This window comes from Sinohyriopsis cumingii, chromosome 2 (assembly GCF_028554795.1).
Source record: "Sinohyriopsis cumingii isolate HCF-2022 chromosome 2, ASM2855479v2, whole genome shotgun sequence".
Taxonomy (NCBI): domain Eukaryota; kingdom Metazoa; phylum Mollusca; class Bivalvia; order Unionida; family Unionidae; genus Sinohyriopsis; species Sinohyriopsis cumingii.
Genome location: NC_142962.1, coordinates 127722468 through 127745040, shown reverse-complemented (window position 1 = coordinate 127745040; position 22573 = coordinate 127722468). Strand labels below are relative to the sequence as shown.

The 22573-nt window shown below is 36.4% G+C and overlaps 1 protein-coding gene across 2 annotated transcripts in view; it reads right to left on the bottom strand.

Moving 5' to 3' along the window:
- Window positions 1-22573, bottom strand: part of LOC149805794 (DNA-directed RNA polymerases I and III subunit RPAC1-like) — a 93237-nt gene that overhangs the window by 29344 nt on the left and 41320 nt on the right. For both annotated transcript variants that reach the window (XR_016419792.1, XM_089950495.1), the window contains exons 8-10: window positions 15943-16009; window positions 4503-4622; window positions 1699-1815 (exon numbers count right to left, since the gene is read on the bottom strand). Coding sequence is in view for 1 of the 2 variants with exons in the window: in XM_089950495.1 (XP_089806621.1) it covers window positions 1699-1815; window positions 4503-4622; window positions 15943-16009 (304 nt within the window). In the remaining variant the exon portion in view is untranslated. The remainder of the gene's footprint in view (window positions 1-1698; window positions 1816-4502; window positions 4623-15942; window positions 16010-22573) is intronic.

Sequence of the window (22573 nt, the reverse complement as noted above, 5' to 3'; positions counted from 1 at the left end):
TTATTAATAATTTTCTATTTTCTTTTGTCAATAATGATTAACAAGTCAAAATTCATCACTGATCTAGAAAATAAAGAAGTAATAGCTTACTGTTGAAACTATATTTATATGCATATCCATATGCCATGGGTGGATCAAAATTTGATATACCAATAGTTTTGGTGCAGTGGCTCCCCTTTCAAATGCCCCCTCCCCTTCACTGTGGCTAAGTCATTAAATTCATCAATTTACAATTTCTAACAAAACTGAGGATGTGTGAATTCTATCATACTTGCTGATTTCAAAACTAAAAACACTGACATTTGTTCCAGATAATGAAGTAATTAATCCAATTATCCTTACTGTCGTCTGGTTCGTAGATGTTAGGTTTTGTCACTTTGATCATTACTGGCTGTAATTACCACTGATAATTATCAAGATAACAAAAACTAAATGCAGATTAGCAGTTTTTTTCAGCTTAAGTCTGCATGACATCCTGGTAAAAATGGCGTAAGTCTTTGTGGTTTCCCTCTTATAGATGATATGTACTTAACCAGGTACCAGAAGAAGAAAAAAATCGCTTTCTTTGTAAACATGGAGATTCTCATGTGATAACTACAATTTGCCAATTAAGTGTGTTTGTGTGTGTGACTTGGATTTTTTTGGGTAAAAATCCGTGATATTGTTACAATGTCTGCAGTGTGGCAGTTTATAGTGATGTCTAGCACTAGGGCATCAAACTGCAGACGTGAAGCATCATGTCCCACCCAGTCACATTATCCTTACACAGGTTGATGAGTCCTAACACTAACCTCTTAATGCTGAGTGCCAAGCAAGGCAGCTGCAAGTAAAATTTTGACAAGTCTTTGGTATGACTCTGCCAGGGTTCAAACCCACAACCTCCTGCATTTTAAATAAATGCTCTACCCAATTAATGGAATACACTTTTGCAAAAAGTGTAAAATGTCAGCACTCATTCTGGGTTTAGAATGAAAAGTGAAAGAGATTCAACCGAACAAAAAGGAGAGTCCTTTGATCTTTACTGAGAAATATGATGTCAGAAAAATTCAAATAAACATCATCAATATACATTCAACTGCAATGAGTGGGAAAAGAGATCAATAGACATAAAGAAATAGTTATAGCCAGATTTTTTCTCTCACCAAAAAAATAACACTGATAATAGTTTTATTCATTATGTTATTATTCACATCTATGTGATCCCCCTCTAGAAAGGACACTCTCTTATAAGGTCACTTTCCTTTTTCAGAATGGGTGGCCCTATCAAAAAGGGACCACTGTATATGAAAATACTTTAGATTGACACTTTAGAAGTCATGTTATATATATATATATATATATATATATATATATATATATATATATATATATATATATATATATATATATATATATATATATATATATATATATATATATAATCACACTCTCCTCAGAACTCTGTTAAAATGCATAATCTGTTACATCCAAATTCATTATAAATGAATTCCACTGCATCTTGCTAAAGAGATATTCTTGAAACGAATATTCTGGATTTGCAACAGTACCTAAAAATGAAGAATGGTATGTGTATGTAAAGGTTCTATGGTTCACACAAATATATTTAAAGGCCAGGACAGGGGGTGGACATAAACTGCTGTAATGGAGATAACAGATATTTTCAGGCTTCTACATCATGATAACAAGGGAAAAACTTACAAATAAAGTGGTCCCTAATCTTGCGGAGTTGGACATAATCTTTCAAGTCATCATGGCGAAAAACTTCTCTACTGCATGTATCACGCCTGGCATGTGCAACACGTGCATATTCTCTACCTGCAAAAACAGCATAAAAGACAATACATCAACCACGATAGATATGTGAGAAAATAACAACGTTGAAGAAGAAGATATGTTGGTACACGATTTACAAGCTGTCTTTGCAAAATCTGAATGACATTAAAGGCATTAAGACCGAAGTTATCTCTAGAATGAAAATGTAAGTAAACATAAAACAGAGCCAAGGATGTTGATTATTCATCTGGCATGGACAACTACCTTCCTTTCTAGAAATCTTGAATAAAAATCTAAGTCATGTACAAAATCAACGTGTAGATAGTGGGAAGGCATCATATATCCCACGGAAAATGCTCAAAATTTATATGACTATGAAAAATTTAAGACTGTTACACATTATAGTGCCAGCAAGAAATACTTTGTTGCATTTATCTAATTTTAAAAAAAAATACCCCAAAACAAAACAAAAGAAATGCCCAAGAAAATGGTGTTGTTTGGAATTTGGCTTGTCTAAATTTATATTTTATTTATCTTAAAATAAGAACTGTGTAATTTATTTCTGTCAGGTTAAGCAAAAGTAACAAGAAAACATCCAGTATTTGAAATTTATGTGCAATATATTCTTTATACAGATCACAGACATAAATGATAAACTTCCCTGTCAGATTGAAGTGAACTGAATAATTTGTGAGCAAAATTAAAATCATTTTATTTAGAAAAAAAGAGTCTGACATGGGGGCCTGAGATTGCCCACTTGCAGACATACATCTTACAGGCAAAGGCAAAAGCAGACGGTCACAAAATCTGGGTTAAAAGGATGCATTCTGGGAAATATTCTTCCAATGCTGTTAATTGTAAATATTACAAAAACTGTTATTTCAAGGTTTCTCTATTTCAAGTATCTTCATCCAAATTTACTGGCAACATCAGCATTATTCATGCAATAATGAGTTATTTAGGCAATGATGCTTTACATTAATGCTGGCTCAGTTTCTATTTAGTGATCATTAAGAAAAAACTTTTTAAGTGTTTTTCTATCTTTTAGTAACTTGGCCACATCTGTTTGTGGCTCTGCATCATTAGCATAAATGTGAAAGCTCCTCATGCCAGGATGATTCGGTAAAATAAATGTGAGAGCCCTTCATGCCCAAATGCTATGGTAAAATTAAATGTGAATGTTCTTCATGCCAGGATACTATGGTAAAATTAAATGTGAAAGTCCTTCATGCCAGGATGATATGGTAAAATTAAGTGTGAGAGCCCTTCATGCCAGGATGATATGGTAAAATTAAATTTGAGGGCCCATCAAGCCAGGGAGCTATGTATAAATTTAGCAGTCATATTTGATGGTAGTGTGGCATAATTTGTACAAATATGCAACTCCTTGGTGATGCCAGATTACCCTCTAACAAACTGATAAATGTTTGTCAAGCAATTTTTGAGAATTTTGTACAAATTTTAAATGTGCCTTTTAAGATGAACTTTATATAGAGTGAGAAGCAATAATAGTACCTGATGAATACTGAGTTTTGAGTATACTAACAAAATTGCAGAAGTGCAGGGTTATTTTAATTTAGTTGGAAAAAAATTGGGTGAGAAAAACAATCAATGTTGGTGTTTGTACCAAGACAAGTAAATCACATTTATGAGGTTACGTTATTTGTCACCCAACAAGATTTCTTTGACTTACTACAGATGGTCACCCGTGGGTACGTGGGAAAGCCTGCCAGTAGCTTCTCATTGGTCGGTGGTTCTTCCCTGGGTTTTCCAGGGTTCTTCCTCCACCATTGATACTGGCCGCCATGTATAGCCTATCTTGTGCTGAAAAATGGCGTTAAACCCTAGAACAACAACAACAACAACAGATGGTCACCACACAAGCAACACTAAAATTATTTCCAAGGATGACCATGGCAATTACTAGGCCTTTTATTATATGTTTACTGCCCCAATCCCTCACCAGTCACATATAATAAGCATTCTCCTCCAAAGAATGTATGTGCAAAGTTTTAATAAAATATATATAAAATGTCTCTGTAATTGCAATTTCACATATCTGATCTTTCACCCCATCCAGTGGGATGTGTTCCAAAATCATACCTCTCCCACAGAGGCAACCTATGTACTAAGTTTGTAATGAATTTCCAGCAATCAGTATTTTTTCTGAGGTGGTGATGGACAGCTAGACAGACAGACTATGGGGGGTGGGGATAATATCCCCAATGCTTTTTGCAAAGGTGAGGGGATAACAAAGCACTTTTCTCATTATAAGAAGCCAGCTCAGTACGTTAAATAGTTTGAGGCTAAGTCCATCCAACAAAATAACAAAAAATTATTACATTTCTAAAAGTAGACAGATACATTATAAAAAGTTGTCAAGTTTCTGAGCCAGCTGTGTACCTTAATGAAATCACTAACAAACAAAATTTATGCAAAGAGACCAATAGCCTGAAAGAGTAACATGCCGTGGCAAGTCATAAAGAGAGCTCAGGAAATTCTCTATTTTGAGATGCATTCATTAATGTAAATTTTGAATAGTTCATTATAGAAAGAGACAACGACCCTTGCTATCAATTTCAAATTGAAACTAATTGTGAATAACTTTAACATGGGTGTATATGCTGCCCTTTTTCTACAAGTTGGTACACCCCTGAAGGTAAAGATATGTAAAGGAATAAATTATGTCTTCTAATGGAAGCACATGCCTTGAGCCAAAAATAACTTACCATTTATGCTATCAATTTCAATGACACCTGGTGAAAAACAACGCTGTAACTTTTTTGCAAGTTCTCCTTCAATCTGACGTGTCAGCGTAATTTCAGGCAGAAGTCGATAAGATGCTGTCGCTGAAAAACATTCATGATTACACATTACTATCTTAGGGGTTAAAACAGCACTACAGTATTACATCAAGTAATCAGGCATGTTTGTGATGGTTTACTGATTATGTATAGCTGAGTGACATTATACAGCCTCTAATATGGCTAATAAAATCATTCTTTTCTTGTATGTTACCCAGTTTTATTTGCTGGAATACAGAAAAACACTGAAAACATGTTTTCACAAAACCTACTGAAGAAGAAATATAAATGCAAAGTCCTAAAATGCTGACATTCCGAAAGTGTCCTCAAATTTAATTTGGGACTTTCCAATCACTGATTGCTCTCTTGAGTGGCTGAATTTCAATGACACAAAATTTGAATTTGACACAAAATCAAATTTCAATGACAAACTCATTGAATTTGACACCCAACTGGATTTCACTGTCATGGAGCCTAATTTTGATATACAAATGAAAGTCAGTCACATAAAAATTGAATTTGTCATATAATTAAATTTCAGTGGCACAGAATTTGAATTTAGACACACAAATGAATTTCAATGACACAGAATCTGAATTTGTCACACAACTGACATATGGTATGTAACTTGAATTTGTCACACTGTTGAATTTAATGGAACATAATTTGACAACTGAATTTAATGGGACATGATTTAAATTTGACACAACTGGATTTCAATGACACATAATTTCAGACAACTGGGTTTCAAAAGCACATAATTTGAATTTGGATACAACTGAATTTCAGTGATAATGAATTTGAAATTTACATAGAATTTCAATAGCACAGAATTTGAATTTGACACAATTGAATTTAATTGCACATAATTTGAATATTACATAAAACTGAATTTCAATAACACAACTTGAATCTGACACAAAACAGAATTTTAATGACAGAAAATTTGAATATGACACACAAATGAGTTTCAAGGACAAAGACATGCCATTTAAGTTTTAGTTTAGATTTGGTGTTCAAAAGTTTTGCACAAACTGGACAATGTTTGACTGTTTGTGCCTTGCAACAAATTTCATTATACAATCCACAAGTACATGTACCCAAACCTTCTAAATGCCTGCTTACATACATATAACTCTATTGTTATTGTATTTTTAAAACATTATAAACCCATACTCTGAGACACAATTTATTATGCTAGTACATTATTATTAAAAATATAGTTGTAGCTGGAAACATTAACATTGTCTTTATCATTCACAAAGAGAAAAAAATGATGAGATTGGTCAATTCAAAGTGATGACAGTCCCCCACCCCATGTAATGTTTTGTTAATGCATGTGACAATTTTGAGATTTTAATGCTGCAGACAAGAGAAAGCTATATGCTGGTGTCAGAATTTTCACCCATATGGAAGCCTCAATTATGGGTTAAAAATTACATATGATTTGTCCCTGATTTGATTATATTATTTGTGAAAGCTGAGGAAGGATATATGTTTCTGATGTGTAAAAAATGTGGAAAAACTCCAAACATTGTGGAATAAAAAAGGACAACAAAGTTAATCATGTGTATTTGAATAATATCGATGACTCTATGTGTCTGTATGTCCAACAAATCACCCCCCAAATCAAACAGCAATAAACGATTTCATTACTGATTTACTAGACTATGTGAGAACTTGCTGGTGAACAATTTACCAATCTTTTGATAACATACTATGTACTGTGTGAGGACTTGCTGATGAGTAATTTACTGATCTTCTGATAATATAAATGGACTACTGAGGACTTGTAATTTACCAATCTTCTGATAATATACTGAGGACTTGTAATTTACTAATCTTCTGATAATATAAAATGAACTACTGAGGACTTGTAATTTACCAATCTTCTGATAATGTAAAATGGATTATGTGAGAACATGTAATTTACCAATCTACTGAGGACTTGCTGGTAACTGACCACTCTTCTGATAATATAAAATGGGCCGTGTGAGGACTTGCTGGTGAGTAATGTACCATATGCTTGCACTGAACTGGCAGCTCAGTTCATTCTGTGTTGGTCTCAAAATCCAAGGGTCACAAGTTTGATATCCACCCAGACCAGACCAGGTCAGCTGATTTGGTGTATCTTTGAGAAGGGCACATAGCTCCTATTGCCTTAACATCATTAGCCAATAATGTTTTTAAAATGTCATTCAATGCAACAAAAGATGTCAAATATTGAGCATGTACTTGTATAGATGTTAAATATGTACAAATACCTTTAACAAAAGTGATGCTGAACAGCCCTAGATCACAAATCTTAAACTTGATGACAGAAAAGAAAGATGTTACTCTAGATAAAGATGTCTGAGACAGGAAGAATATGAGAATGGGGCTAAATCTAATACAGGACGAGAAGGAGAGGAGGGCTAAATCTGAGATAGGGTGAGCAGGAGAGTGAAGCTACATCTGAGACAGGGTGAGAAGGAGAGGGGGGATACATCTGAGACAGGGCAAGAAGGAGAGGTGGGCTAAATCTGAGACAGGACAAGAAGGAGAGGAGGGCTAAATCTGAGACAGGACAAGAAGGAGAGGAGGGCTAAATCTGAGATAGGGTGAGCTGGAGAGGAGGGCTAAATCTGGGATAGGGTGAGCAGGAGAGTGAAGCTACATCTGAGACAGGGCAAGAGGGAGAGGGGGGCTACATCTGAGACAGGGTGAGAAGAAGAGGGGGGATACATCTGAGACAGGGCAAGAAGGAGAGGGGGGCTAAATCTGAGACAGGACGAGAAGGAGAGGGGGCTAAATCTGAGACAGGATGAGAAGGAAAGGAGGGCTAAATCTGAGATAGGGTGAGCAGGAGAGTGAAGCTACATCTGAGACAGGGTGAGAAGGGGGGGCTACATCTGAGACAGGGCGAGAAGGAGAGAGGGGCTACATCTGAGACAGGGCGAGAAGGAGAGGGGGGGCTAAATAGATAGCGCTCTAAAGATTTATGAGATAGGGAGAGTAGGAGAGTGGGGCTAAATCTGAGAGGGAGAGTGGGGGGGGGCTAAATCTGAGACTGGGATGGTAGGAGAGTGGGGCTTAAATCTGCAATAGGGAAAGAAGGAGAGTGAGGCTAAAGATGTCTGAGACAGGGAGAGTAGGAGAGTGGGGACAAATGGACAGATATAGCTGTTCTTTTTCAATAATTCAAAGCAATGGTTGTGTGGTTTAACGAATGAGATGTGAACATTATTTATCCAGGTTTTATAAATTGCCATTCTAACAGTTCTGTTTGGAGTTCTGCACATCTAACTGGTAATAATGTCATATTTAATCTGTTTGATGTAAAAACCATTTTATTTTCATTTTTGCAATGATGTCAATATGCCATATTTAATCTATTTGATATAAAAACCATTTTAGTTTCTTTTTTGCAATGATGTCAATATGCCATATTTAATCTGTTTGATGTAAAACCTATTTTATCTTTGACTTGGTGTTTCTAATCTACGTATCCAAGATACTACTACTTAGTGTCTTATACACGTAGAAGCTTTTGATAATGATAATCAACAATGCAGTCTCTCCCAAGATATGACAAAGTGACTGGGGTCCTGGAAACTGGCAAAGTAAAAATGGTTCCAGAGAAAATAATTTAATGACATGTATATTTATGTTCTAACATCTCTGTAGCAGTTAATCGAACTGTAGTGAAATGTTTCAAAAATTTTGCATAAAAAATATCACACAATATATTAAAAGAACTTGATTCTGGGCACTGAGATTGGTCATTACGATTTATAAATACCATATGTACTTGCTTGTAAGTTCAGTCCAAATGCAAACAGCATAGACCTTGACATGCTGTAGCATTCATATGCCAGCAAATCAGGATTTATGTTTTTTGATGTTCTTTGTTCCACTGATAACTCCAAACAAACTGTGTAGACCCTGATCTGATAGTGAACAATGCAACACCAGGTTGCAGTTGGACTGGAGATATAAACAAGACCACTAAGCAGTTAGAGAATCCGCCTTGGATGTGGGAGGTTGCAGGTTCAAACCCTGGCCGAGTCATACCAAATACTTATAAAAAATGGTAATAACAGCTGCCTTGCTTGATATTCAGTGTTAAGAGGTTAGTGTTAGGACTGGTCAGCCTGGTGTTAGGATAATGTGACTGGATGGGGCATGATGATACATGTCTGCAGGAATATCCCCTAGTGCAAGACAGACCTATAAACCACCACAACGCAGACATCACAGCAACATGACTGGAAATTGTTAAAGCTACATTAAAAATCCAAATTTCTCTCTCTCTCTCTCACCCCCCCCCCCACAAAGCAAGTACAAATAGTATGTGTAATACTTTTGTAACAAGGGATTTCAAAATACAGGGAATACAAATTCCACATATTGATCATTCAAAGCCCTATGAAATATTGTCTAAAGGAGTCGAAATATGCATTGGGAACAAACTGTAATGCTAGTATCAGCTTGTGACCTTGTGAGAAGTACACAACATGGAGAGGGTGTGAAACTTCGGCACAAACTGATCTTTTATTTTGAGGTTATTTAAATACATGTACCACACAACTGAAACTTTATGAAATCATAACCATAATATTGTGAAGGTTTCATTTTGATCAATAACACAGTCAAAAATATTCCCAAGAATATAAGCAGGTGGTCAAGTTTGCATTCTCAGAAATTATTTCCTCCTTCTTCCCCTTCCCTTGTGGTAGGTGGATACATTATTTTCCTCCTTTTCCCTTTTCCTTGTGACTGGTTTATGAAACAATTCCCTCCTTTTCTTCCCTTCTCTTGTGAGAGGTATATGAAATGATTCACTCCTTTCCCTTCCAGTCTGATAGGTTTATGAAATGATTCCCCTTTCTTTCCCTTCTCTTAGGATAGGTGTATAAAATGATTCCCTTCTTTACTTTCCCTTGTGATAGGCGTGTCACTAGTTTTAAGCAATATACCAGTGTTTTACCATGAGACAGCCCAGTAGACTTTCATTTTAAGGTAATTGACAGTAAAAACTATGAGTTTCTAAACATAATTACATTGCTCTGTCCATATAAACTGGCAATTTATTTACTTTTCTTCGAAGCATGCTTCTTTATTTTATTTCTAATCTTGTACTGCAGTATTTGATACTTTCTACTAATACAGTGATCACTGTTTAAATGACTTGGTGTGATGATTTTAAAGGTAATCAGTGCCAGCCAAAGCTTTGATGTGCCAAACATATATACGATGCACTGTCTTGCGCAATTCTAGCTTGGACACTTGAGATATACTTCAAAGGTGTCATCATACTCCAAAAAAGAGGATAAATACTTGAACTTTCACATTGAACTTGAATCTTAATGAAAATAGTCAAACATAGTATCAACAGAGGCTGTGTAAGAAACTTGTATGCGTAAGATAAGCAAACCATCGTTGCCTATGCAGAAGCACATAGCATCAGAGCTGCTGGGAGTTAGTTCAATTTCGGGCAGTCTTCTGTTAGGGTGTGTGTATGTGTTTGGGATTTTTAACTTAGCTTTAACAACTTTCCAGTCATACTGCTACAATGTCAGTAGTATGGCAGTTTATAGTGACGTCTAGCACTGGGGAATCATGCCGCAGACATGCAGCATCATGTCTCACCCAGTCACATTATTCTTACACCAGGCTGACCAGTTATAACACTAATCTCTAGATGCTGTGTGCCAAGAAAGGTAGCTGCTAGTACCATTTTTGTAAGTTTTTGGTATGACTTGCCTCAGGTTCCTGGATGCTCTAACCTCTTAGGCCAGTGAAGCAGTCCTTCTGTTAGGGAGTGGAGAAGGAAGACAGATGAGGATGTATAGCAATGAGAGTGACAATGAAGAGGAATTGCAACTGACTGAAGTCCATCAACAAGGAAAACCTTAAATTGTCCCTTATAAATGCCAATAAAAAAATCAGATATACATTTAATATTGTGAGTTATTTTGTTCTTTCTTTCATATCATTACAAAACTTATTGGTCATAAGTGGGTTGTGCATACTGACAGAAAATACTAAAGGAATAGTCAACCACTGGTTTATTGTAAACAATTAAAATGTTGTGTAACAAATGGTTAGTGTTCCACAATCCAAAATGGATGACTATCATCACAATGAAAACATTGCAAAATCATTAAGATTTTAAAATGTATTATATCACATGCAAGCTATATGGCAGAAATAAGGTTTTTCCCTCATCCTGTATAAAACATCAGGGTGCATGTTATACATCAGTGCAAGTTATACCAGGCATGTGCAACTTTCCCCAGGGCTGGATAAACAATTTTACTGAGCCATACCCTATGATATAAAGAAGCAGATAAAATCAGTTCACTGGCCAGATCAGGCCTGCAGCATGTAGCATGCACAAGCTTGTGTTATACATACCTAAATATTGTACTATAGCAAGGATGATTTCAGCATTTAAATTTGGGGGCTGTTCTTATAATTGGGAATTTTGTAGCTTGAAATAATTTCTGGGAACTTTAAACACACAAGCTACTGATTTTTAAACTCCTATCCTTCATCTCTCATGCTGCAATTCTTTTGGGTATCCCTTTATAGCAGATAAACATCAGACTTCTAAAAATATGTTACATTTCATAACGGTGAATACATTTAGTCACATTACCTTATCATTTCATGTCATCGATAAATTACACATTACTAATAAGTTATACTGAAACTGAAGTCTTTAATTAACTTTCACAACCTTCATCGAATTCCACCCATCAAGAGTTAAGAAATCAAAAAGAAGCTTTCAAATTGCCAATGTGTTCACCAGAATAGTTAATGTGTGTGTGTGTGTGTGTGTGTGTGATTTGGATTTTTAATGTAGCTTTAACAATTTTTCAGTCATATCGCTATGATGTCTGCAGTGTGGCAGTTTATAGTGATGTCTAGCATTTGGGCATCATGCCTCAGACATGTAGCATGACGTCCCACCCAGTCACATTATGCTGACACCAAGCCAACCAGTCCTAACACTAACCTCTTAATGCTGAGTGCCAAGCGAGGCAGCTGTTAGTACCATTTTTGTAAGTCTTTGGTATGACTCAGCTGGGGATCGAACCCATGACCTCCCGCATCTGAGGCGGATGCTCTAACCACTAGGCCACCAGAGTGGTTCCACAATAGTTAATGCCATACTAATTGGTGAGAAGTTTCATTGCATTAACTGATAGATAATTTAGTTCCATCTTCCACTCAAAGTAATGGCTGCATCATAGAAAATATGGCGTACATTATAGCCCTACCTTAGTACCATACCTTAAGCATATTTTCATGCACTTTAAGTATATATTATCACTGCATGTACTTCCATAACGGGATCAGCATCATTCGAAAAGAAATGTGTTGCAGGTGAAATATAATTACTGTTATTATTATTATGAATATACTGTGTAACAATTTTTTTTCTGTTCCTGGGTAGTTTGAGCAAGAATTGTGCATCTTTCCTTCCAGAGTTTTTTTTTACAGTGCTCACAGGTGAAATGAGGTGCCCAGGGTTAGTCTTGATCCCCGATAGGTATGCTGAAATATGCCTTGTAGGCCTCACACATCTTAGCAGATGCTTCCACAGAGTACTTTTTCGCTCTTGTCTTGATAAAATGCCTGCAGACATAGCAAAATGCATCTGCTGGATGCCTGCATTAGCACTTAGGCAGCTGGAACTAACCTGAACTGGTGGGATTAAGGCCCCTGTATTTATATTACTGGAAAGTTCTAGAAGTTACTTCAAGTTTACTCAGCACTGAATCTATCTGGAATGTTCTAGAAAATAGGTAAATTTCAAAATATCACTGTCCTAGTCACAAAAGTGGGGAATAATAGCCATTTTTCTATACTTTTTAGCCATAAGCAATTACGAAATAACACTTGCTACCCAGGAACACAAATTTTGTTACATGGTATTATTATTATTAGTAATACTCTGGTGGCCTATTGGTTAGAGCATCTGCCTCATGCATAAGGTTGCAGGTTTGAACCCTGGCCGAGTCATACCAAAGACTTACAAAAATGGTACTAACAGCTGCCTCGCTAGTGCTCAACATTAAGAAGTTAGTGTTAGAACTGGTGGCCTGGTGCCAGGATAATGTGACTGGGTGGGACATCATGCTACATGTCTGCTGCATGATGAGCCAGTGCTAGACATCACTATAAACTGCCACACTGCAGACATCATAGTGATATGACTGAAAAATTGTTAAAGCTACATTTCATTGCCTTGAATAAGAATGCTTAAACCATCTTTATTAGGGATTACTGGCTAGCTTGTGATTAGTGGCAATGTTACTTTCAAGTCTGATTTTAATTGATGCATTAAAATGTAAACTGATATTATTTTGGTAGTCAGGGATTCATTTTTGAAGGCAAAATATAGAAATGCAGCTGTGATTCTGGGAAGGAGGGGCAAATCCATGAAGAAATATGTGACATTTACCATACAGCAACACCATCCTGCATTGTGGAAGATGACGCAGCAATACCACTCTGCATTGTGGAAGATGACTGCAACACCATCCTGCATTGTATCAGATGACACAGCAATACCACCCTGCATTGTATCAGATGACACAGCAATACCACCCTGCATTGTGGAAGATGTCTGCAACACCATCCTGCATTGTATCAGATGACACTGCAACACCACCCTGCATTGTATCAGATGACACAGCAATACCACCCTGCACTGTATCAGATGACACAACAATACCACCCTGCATTGTATCAGACGACACAGCAATACCACCCTGCATTGTATCAGATGACACAGTAATACCACCCTGCATTGTGGAAGATGATGCGGCAACACCACCCTGCATTGTATCAGATGACACAGCAATACCACTCTGCACTGTGGGAAATGACATAGCAACACGATCCTGCATTGTGGCAGATAAGTAACACCACCTGCACTGTGGCATATGAATAAGACCACTCTGCATTGTCACACATAAAATAGCAATACCACCCTTCACTGTGGCCAGTGGCATTGCAAACTTCACTGTGGCAGATGGCGTAGCAAAACCACTTTGCATTGTGGCAAATGACACAGCAACACCACCCTGCTTTGTGGATAGATGCATACTGAAAATTTTTAATGTTCTGAAAAAGTCAACAATATCTTTGGGGAAGTCTGACACCACCACCACCTAGTCTCTAATAAGTATGGAGATGAAGAATAATGGCATCACCTTTAAACCCGCCAATAAGCTACTTAGAATATCAAAGTCAGCAACTGAAAGTTATTACCATATTCCATAATCTCATGAAGACAAACTTTTTTAGTTTCAAGACAGTTCTAAGTCCACCAACTTTTTTGTCTGGAAGTGCATTAAGTACTTCAGAGATATGTTCTATCCAACAAATAAAGACTCAAAAAAACTAAGGAGGTTGCGTATTTCTCTATTTTAAATAGGAAATAGCTCCATAGAGAGACAAAGAAGGGAGACAACCCATCTTGCAGATGGTGACCCCTAAGGGGATGAATACAAGAGGTCATTGTAGCAGCATCACAGAAGCCAGAAGGAATAGGTGGACCCTAACCTACCACCGGTGCTGAATCTGGAGTGATCCACAACCAGTTATTCAGGTATGCTGGACAACTGAATTTGAAATGTTCACTTGATTTCATGATGAAATTTGTCATATCAGTAAAATAAACTGCTAACTGCATTTTTAACTTTTGGTAACTATTTCTAGTAGAAGCATATCCTTCAAGTGTCTTGTACATTTTATTTTGTTTACTTGACCGATTAAATTGTTATATTTTATAATTAGGGGCTCATGTTGTTTTAGATATATCTATACTCATATCTCCATTTATTCCATCCATTAATTATATATTTGTTATCATTTCCTCAATCCAGATAATAACACTGTGTGTGTGTGATTTGTATTTTTAACATAGCCTTAACAATTTTTCAGTCATATCGCTATGATGTCTGCAGTGTGGCAGTTTATAGTGATGTCTAGCACTGGGGCATCATGCTGCAGATGTGTAGCATGATGTTCCCACCCAGTCACATTATCCTGACACCAGGCCGACAAGTCCTAACACTAACCTCTTAATGCTGAGCGCCAAGCAAGGCAGCTGTTAGTACCATTTTTAGAAGTCTTTGGTATGACCCTGCCGGGGATTGAACCCATGACCTCCCGCATCCGAGGTGGATGCTCTAACCACTAGGCCACCGGAGCGGTGGTAATAACACTGAGGTCGATCACCCTCCAGACATCAATAACTACAATCACCACCACATAACACTGACAAAACCCCAGTAAGCATCACAAACTGATGGGAAGCTACTGGCATCTTTCTCACATATCCTGAGACTTAAACCCATGCAGTGATTGGTAAAAAGTGAGTTGTTTTAGACCACTGTGCCACCCGAGCCCTCTTAAAGGTTCCAACAGACATCATCAAACAATAGATTTTAATGATGGTGAGCTTACTTGTAAGGATTTGGGATACAAATTTTGTTTATTTTTGCATTCAAATGTGAATTTAGCGTTGGCAGACTTGCAGTCTATCTTGGTAATAAATGATGATGCCAAATTTTGATTGTCACTTAATTTCAGTTAAATGACACTAATCAATACCGGATTTCTCCATCATTTTCAGACATGATTATGATTGTGAGGACAGTTAAAACTGCTATTTAATTTTATTACTGTATGCAATAAAGAGTTTTTCTTAAAAATGTCAACCATTTGTTGTTGAGTGTAACAGATGTACAATGCTATATGGGTGGCACAGAATGCAGAGTAGCAACAGGTCACCGATAATTTGCTGGATTCAGGTGGAAAACTAATTTTCATTGAAGACAACTTTTTGTTATTTGGTGATCATTTTTATACACACTGTTTATGGCATTGTTTCACTGATTACAGAAATGTATACCAGAGGGTCAACAATCTTTACATATTGTAAGATCTATTCATCCTGATGTGTGTGTGTGTGTGTGTGTGTGTGTGTGTGTGTGAGAGAGAGAGAGAGAGAGAGAGAGAGAGAGAGAGAGAGAGAGAGAGAGAGAGAGAGAGAGAGAGAGAGAGAGAGAGAGAGAGAGAGAGAGAGAGAGAGAGAGAGAGAGAGAGAGAGAGAGAGAGAGAGAGAGAGAGAGAGAGAGAGAGAGAGAGAGAGAGAGAGAGAGAGAGAGTGTGTGTACTTCCTAGATGGAAAGAGAAAAAAGTTCCAAGAGATATCACCACTGTGAATATAAATGTGGCATATCATTTTTCTCCCACTGATATATTTCTTAATCTCATAATGAAATATATCATAAATACATGCATGCATATAATATACACATTACATTACATACATACATACATAAACTAACTGCATACATACCAACTGGGGAAAATTTGGCATGGTCTTTTCCAATTCCTTTCACACAGTGCATTTTGATATCTATTTCCTGCAAAGATATGTAAGGTCATAATTCAATATAGTTATCTGGGTGTGGTTAGTGATATACTTGGCTATGACCAGTTATTTTAATTATCCCAGTATTCTATCACTCAAACAATTTCAGATTTATGATTTCTACCCATATTCCTAGGTATCAATGATACTATAATAAATATCATTTTTGTTCATGAGACCATGTAATACCATGCTTTAGTGACAAGGAGACTGTAATACTATGTTTGTTCATAAGACCATGTAATATCATGCTTTAGTGTCAAGGAGACTATAATACCCTATTTGTTCATGAGACCATGTAATATCATGCTTTAGTGTCAAGAAGACTGTAATACTATGTTTGTTCATGACACCATGTAATACCATGCTTTAGTGTCAAGGAGACTGTAATACCCTATTTGTTCATGAGACCATGTAATACCATGCTTTAGTGTCAAGGAGACTGTAATACCCTATTTGTTCATGAGACCATGTAATACCATGTTTATGTGTCAAGGAGACTATAATGTCATGTTTGTTCATGAGACCATGTAATACCATGTTTATGTGTCAAGGAGACTATAATACCATGTTTGTTCATGAGACCATGTAATACCATGTTTATGTGTCAAGGAGACTATAATACCATGTTTGTTCATGAGACCATGTAATACCATGGTTATGTGTCAAGGAGACTATAATACCGTGTTTGTTCATGAGACCATGTAATACCATGTTTATGTGTCAAGGAGACTATAATACCGTGTTTGTTCATGAGACCATGTAATACCATGTTTATGTGTCAAGGAGACTGTAATACTGATTTTGTTCATGAGACCATGTAATACCATGTTTATGTGTCAAGGAGACTATAATACCGTGTTTGTTCATGAGACCATGTAATACCATGTTTATGTGTCAAGGAGACTATAATACTGATTTTGTTCATGAGACCATGTAATACCATGTTTATGTGTCAAGGAGACTAAAATACCGTGTTTGTTCATGATCCTGTTGAATACTGAGGAATGTAATATGCAATGTTGATTTGTTTGTTGTTGGCTTTAGTGGCACTTTTAACGTATTACTTGCCATATAATGCCGAATAAATGGCAACTAAGTGCATTTCCTGAGGACACACTGGGGCAGATGACCTAGGCTGGCCTGGGACATGTATTTACATGTGCCATTTGGATTATGGTGCACACATTCTACCAACTACTGCAGCTCCCTCCCTTACAAGGCTAACAACATGAACAATTGACATAAGTAAATGTATATCTCTCATGATAAGAAATTGGAGCCATTTTAATACATTTCATTAACAAGCAGGGGGTGGGTTTGCTACCAGACATAGATATCCTTAGTAAATATTTACCAAATTACAATTTCAGGATGGGCATATCATCAAGCATGGACATATCACCAAGTATGGGCATAACAACAAGTATGGAATATCGTAAAGTATGGGCATATTGTCAAGTATGTGCATATCATTTAGCATGGGTATATCACCAAGTATGGGAATATCATCAAGCATGGGCATATTGTCAAGTATGGACATATCACCAAGTATGGGCATATCATAAAGTATGGGCATATTGTCATGTATGGGCATATCACCAAGTATGGGCATATCATAAAGTATGGGCATATTGTCAGGTATGGGAATATCATCAAGTATGGGAATATCATCAAGCATGGGCATATTGTCAAGTATGGACATATCACCAAGTATGGGCATATCATAAAGTATGGGCATATTGTCATGTATGGGTATATCACCAAGTATGGGAATATCATCAAGCATGGGCATATTGTCAAGTATGGACATATCACCAAGTATGGGCATATCATAAAGTATGGGCATATTGTCATGTATGGGCATATCACCAAGTATGGGCATATCATAAAGTATGGGCATATTGTCATGTATGGGCATATCACCAAGTATGGGAATATCATCAAGTATGGGCATATCATCAAGCATTGGCATTTAACCAACCATAAGCATTACCAAATTTGTACATATCACCAAGTATGAACATATCAACTATAGGCATATCTTCAAGCATGAATATATCATCAAGTTTAGGCATATCACAAAGCACAGCAGACCTACCAACCCTAACAAGACCGTCTCAGTAAGGCACTTGATTTTTTTCTTTAAGTCTGGCCAGTTTTCAGTAAGGTGTAACAAAATATTATCCTGCTATTGTAAAGTTGGAAAACAAGTAATTAAAAAATTCAGTATTTGAAATTGATTGAGTTATGGTAAACATTCACTTCAAATGAAAAGTATGTAAAGTATACATAGACTTTATTTACTCCTAATACAGTTGCACAAACTTCAGTTCCAATCCCTATGCAGCTCAACGGCTTGTTGCCATCTTGCAACGTGACATAATTTTTAGAATTTTTAATTTTTATTTCACATGATAACAGCAATCTTATCTCCCGCCATGACACATTTTCAAATCAACATGTGAAATCCAATAAATGCAATTTTGCCCCTTCCTGCTTTTATTCACTAGAATCTGAATATCCATTTTCATTTTCTGTACTTGTTGTTAATACTTTTTCTAGGCTTATTTTCTCTTTCATCTAAAACATGTATTGCTTGCTGGAAGCCATTTTAAAAAAAATTCAATAATCAGCAGCCTGATCATGCAGATGGTTTGCATGAAAATATATATGTAGTTTAAAGCATCTGAGATACTAACGCAAAGTTTGTCTGGTTCCCTGACTAACTGTGCTAAATCTAATATGAAACCTGGATCCAAATCAAACACAGACAAGCTAACTATCTGAATTTTACTGCAACAATCATATTTCCATAGTTTTTACTTCTTTTCGATAAATCCATATTTTAATGGTTATTTTCATAAGACTTTAGGCAAAATCTAAAGGGATGTCATGTCTGGAATGGCTCTTATCATCTAGCATGAGCAAGTATTAATCATGGGCTTATCATCAAGTATGAGCCTATCATCAAGCAATGGATTATCATCAAACACTGGCCTATCACTGAGCATGGGCTCATCATCAAGCAAAGGCTTGTCATCAAGCTTGGGCTTGACAATTATGGGTCTATCAGGAACTATTGCCATGGCCTATATCATCAAGCATGGGCTTATCATCAAACATATAATCAATCATCAAGCATGGGCTTATCATGAAGCAGGGGCTTATCATAAAGCATAGGCTTATAATTCACTATGAGCCTACAATCAGCCATGGGCTTACATTAATAAATGGACCTATCACCAAACATGAACTCATCATCAACCAATCATCAAGCATGGACCTATCATCAAGCACATCCATATCATCAAGTAAGGGCTTATCATCAAGCATGTTCAAATCATCAAGGATGGGCATATCATCTAGTATGGGCATATCATCAAGCATGTGCAAATCATCAAGTATGGGCATATCATCAAGCATGTGCAAATCATCAAGTATGGGCATATCATCAAGCATGTGCAAATCATCAAGTATGGGCATATCATCAAGCATGTGCAAATCATCAAGTATGGGCATATCATCAAGCATGTGCAAATTATAAAGTAAGGTCTTATCATCAAGATGGGGCAAATCATCAAGCATGTGCAAATCATCAAGTATGGGCATATCATCAAACATGTACAAATCATCAATAATGGCCTTATCATAAAGCATGGGCATATTACTTAGCATGGGACCTATCATCAACCATAAGCCTATCATGAAGCAATGAATTATCATCAAGCATGTTCCTATTGTCAAGCATGCACCTAAAAATAAGCATGGACTTACTGTTAAACATGGGCTTATCACCAGCCATGGGCATATCATCAAGCATAAGCTTATCATCAAGTATGGGCCTATCAAGAAGGAGAAGCCTATTTTCAAGCATGTGGCCTATCATCAAGTAATCAATTGTTATCAAGCACAGGCTAGTCATCATGCATAGGTCTGTCATCAAGTATGGGCTTACCATCAAACTTGGGCTTTTCAGGTATGGGCCTATCATGAACCATGGGCATATAACATCAAGCACTGGTTTACCATCAAGCATTGGCTTATCATGTATGAGCTTATCATGAAGTTTGGACCTATCATCAAGCATGTGCATATCCTTATGCATGGACCTATCATCAAGCATGTGCATATCCTTATGCATGGACCTATCATCAAGCATGTGCATATCCTTATGCATGGACCTATCAAGCATGTGCATATCCTTATGCATGGACCTATCATCAAGCATGTGCATATCCTTATGCATGGATCTATCATCAAGCATGTGCATATCCTTATGCATGGATCTATCATCAAGCATGTGCATATCCTTATGCATGGACCTATCATCAATCATGACCTTATTACAGGATAATTGTGCAATCAACTTCATATTATTCTTACATCAAATATTTTATCTGCATAAGCTTGAAGCAAGGAGATTTGCATCTATACACAATGGCTAGTTTTAGAACATATACTACTGATCACAACTTCAGCAATAAAAAATTTAAAAAACCCAACAACAATGGACTTGTTTACATATAAATATCTGCATACTTCTTTTTGGTCAGTATTTTAATGACATTTTTAATATATTATTTCTTATATCATTTTGGGGAAATGAGACCTGTATCCCTCCGAATGGCATACAAAGGCAGCCAACCTAAACTTTTCTGGGCAGGTATTGAACCTGTAACCTTTGGATTAGGAGTCCGATCCAAGACCAACTGAGCCACCTTGGCTCCCCACATAATTTAATATTCTCAGTTAGGTATCAAATATGGGTAAACCCTACTGTTTGCATATAACCAGTCTGGATTGGATTGGGAGTTGGTGCCCTACAAACTGAGCTCCCCAAATAATTTGGCATGCTCCATCAGATACATGCCCATGTAGGTTGCACCTACTGTCTGCATTTAATCAGTTTAGGTTGGACCAAACTGACAAGAAAAATGGAACACCTGCGCATTTACTAAAGCAAGCTTTAAAAAAAAAAAAATGAATTTAGTTGAAACCAAATGTCTGGAACTACATATGTTCTCCTAAGATGGGTCCAGTATAATTCAAACCCAAATGATTGGTGTGAATCAAATCTGTTTAAATATTTAATTCTGGAGTTGAAAAGTGTACAGCTGGCTACATGTCCTGCAAGGCAACTGATGGAGAACTTGTACATGCTCTGTATCAATTTTAAAAAAGTCACCTTAAAATGCCACTCATCCATCTTGAAAAAGTAACCTGTCCTTTTTCAGCCACTATTCATAAATCTGTGTACAAGTGGATTTATTTGCCCTTTAAGTTTGGTCTATTTGTGAGCATACTTTTTCTGACACCTAAAAAACGGCCAATGACTAATACAGCCAAAAATATGACATGGATGGATGGATGGAAGAACAGGAGGACTGCTTCTTTATATATTCATTTACAAGTCTTTCCAACTACAAAAAACATAGACCTTGATCTGCAATCGCACAATGTGTCAGCAGATCTGGGTCAATGTCATTTGTTCCACTGATTACCCCTAACAAAATGTATATACCCATATAAAACAGAATATTATGTGATGGCAGATTAAGGTCTGTGCAATCTGTAATTGGATCTGACTTGTATAAACAAATACAATTGGTGATCATGCATGTACATACACATATAAAAAACCATCCCTGCATTTTGTCTAAATGTACATGTATCATCAAAGAATGCTTGCCAGAAAGGAGATTCTGGTATGCTGAATTTCTATGTTGAGATGGTAGTGATAAGCCTGAGAGATTTAAAATATTGGAACCTCTTACAAGGTTAAAAGTGGTGCCCCTTTAATCTGACAAGTCTAGATAGTGCCTTTATCAATGAGGGGAAACTACATCAATCAAGAGTAAGCAATGCCAATTTATTCTCAGATTTTATCTAGGAGAATTCAAAATCATAGAAGAAATATTAGAAACAAATGCAAATGAAATTCATACCAGGTGAAATTGTAAACGATGACCATATAATATTGATAGCATGGAATTATGTGCAAACAAGATAATGTTCTATATACATGAGTCATGTTATATTCTTTTGGGTGCCATAGTTACTGGATCTCTTGGGAAATGAAGTAAAAACATACCAAACCATTTTAACCTCACAGCAAAGAATTAAAGTTTCAACTAATCACAGAATTTTGCACCTAAATAAATTACTTCTTGCAATAAGACAATTTTCAAAATGAATGCCTCTAATGTACTGATTGAGCAAGCCGTAAGGTGTAACTTCAAACTCTGGATCATATATTTTAAGGATTTTAATCTTTTTTTTCAGCTTGATCTTTTATTTTTACATACCTCTGACAGTATTTTAACTGAATTACTTTTTATATTTTATCTTGAAGAAATATACGTTTTCTTTGGTATATAATAGTTTATCTTCCCCAGTTTTGTAGCCAGCTTTACCTTGACACAATCAAAAAGATTACATTCCACCATACAGCCAAGATTGTACTGATGTGCCAATAAACCCTATATTTACTTGTACACACACACACACTTTGCTAACCTTTTTTATATTTGGATACTTAATGTTTGCAATGATG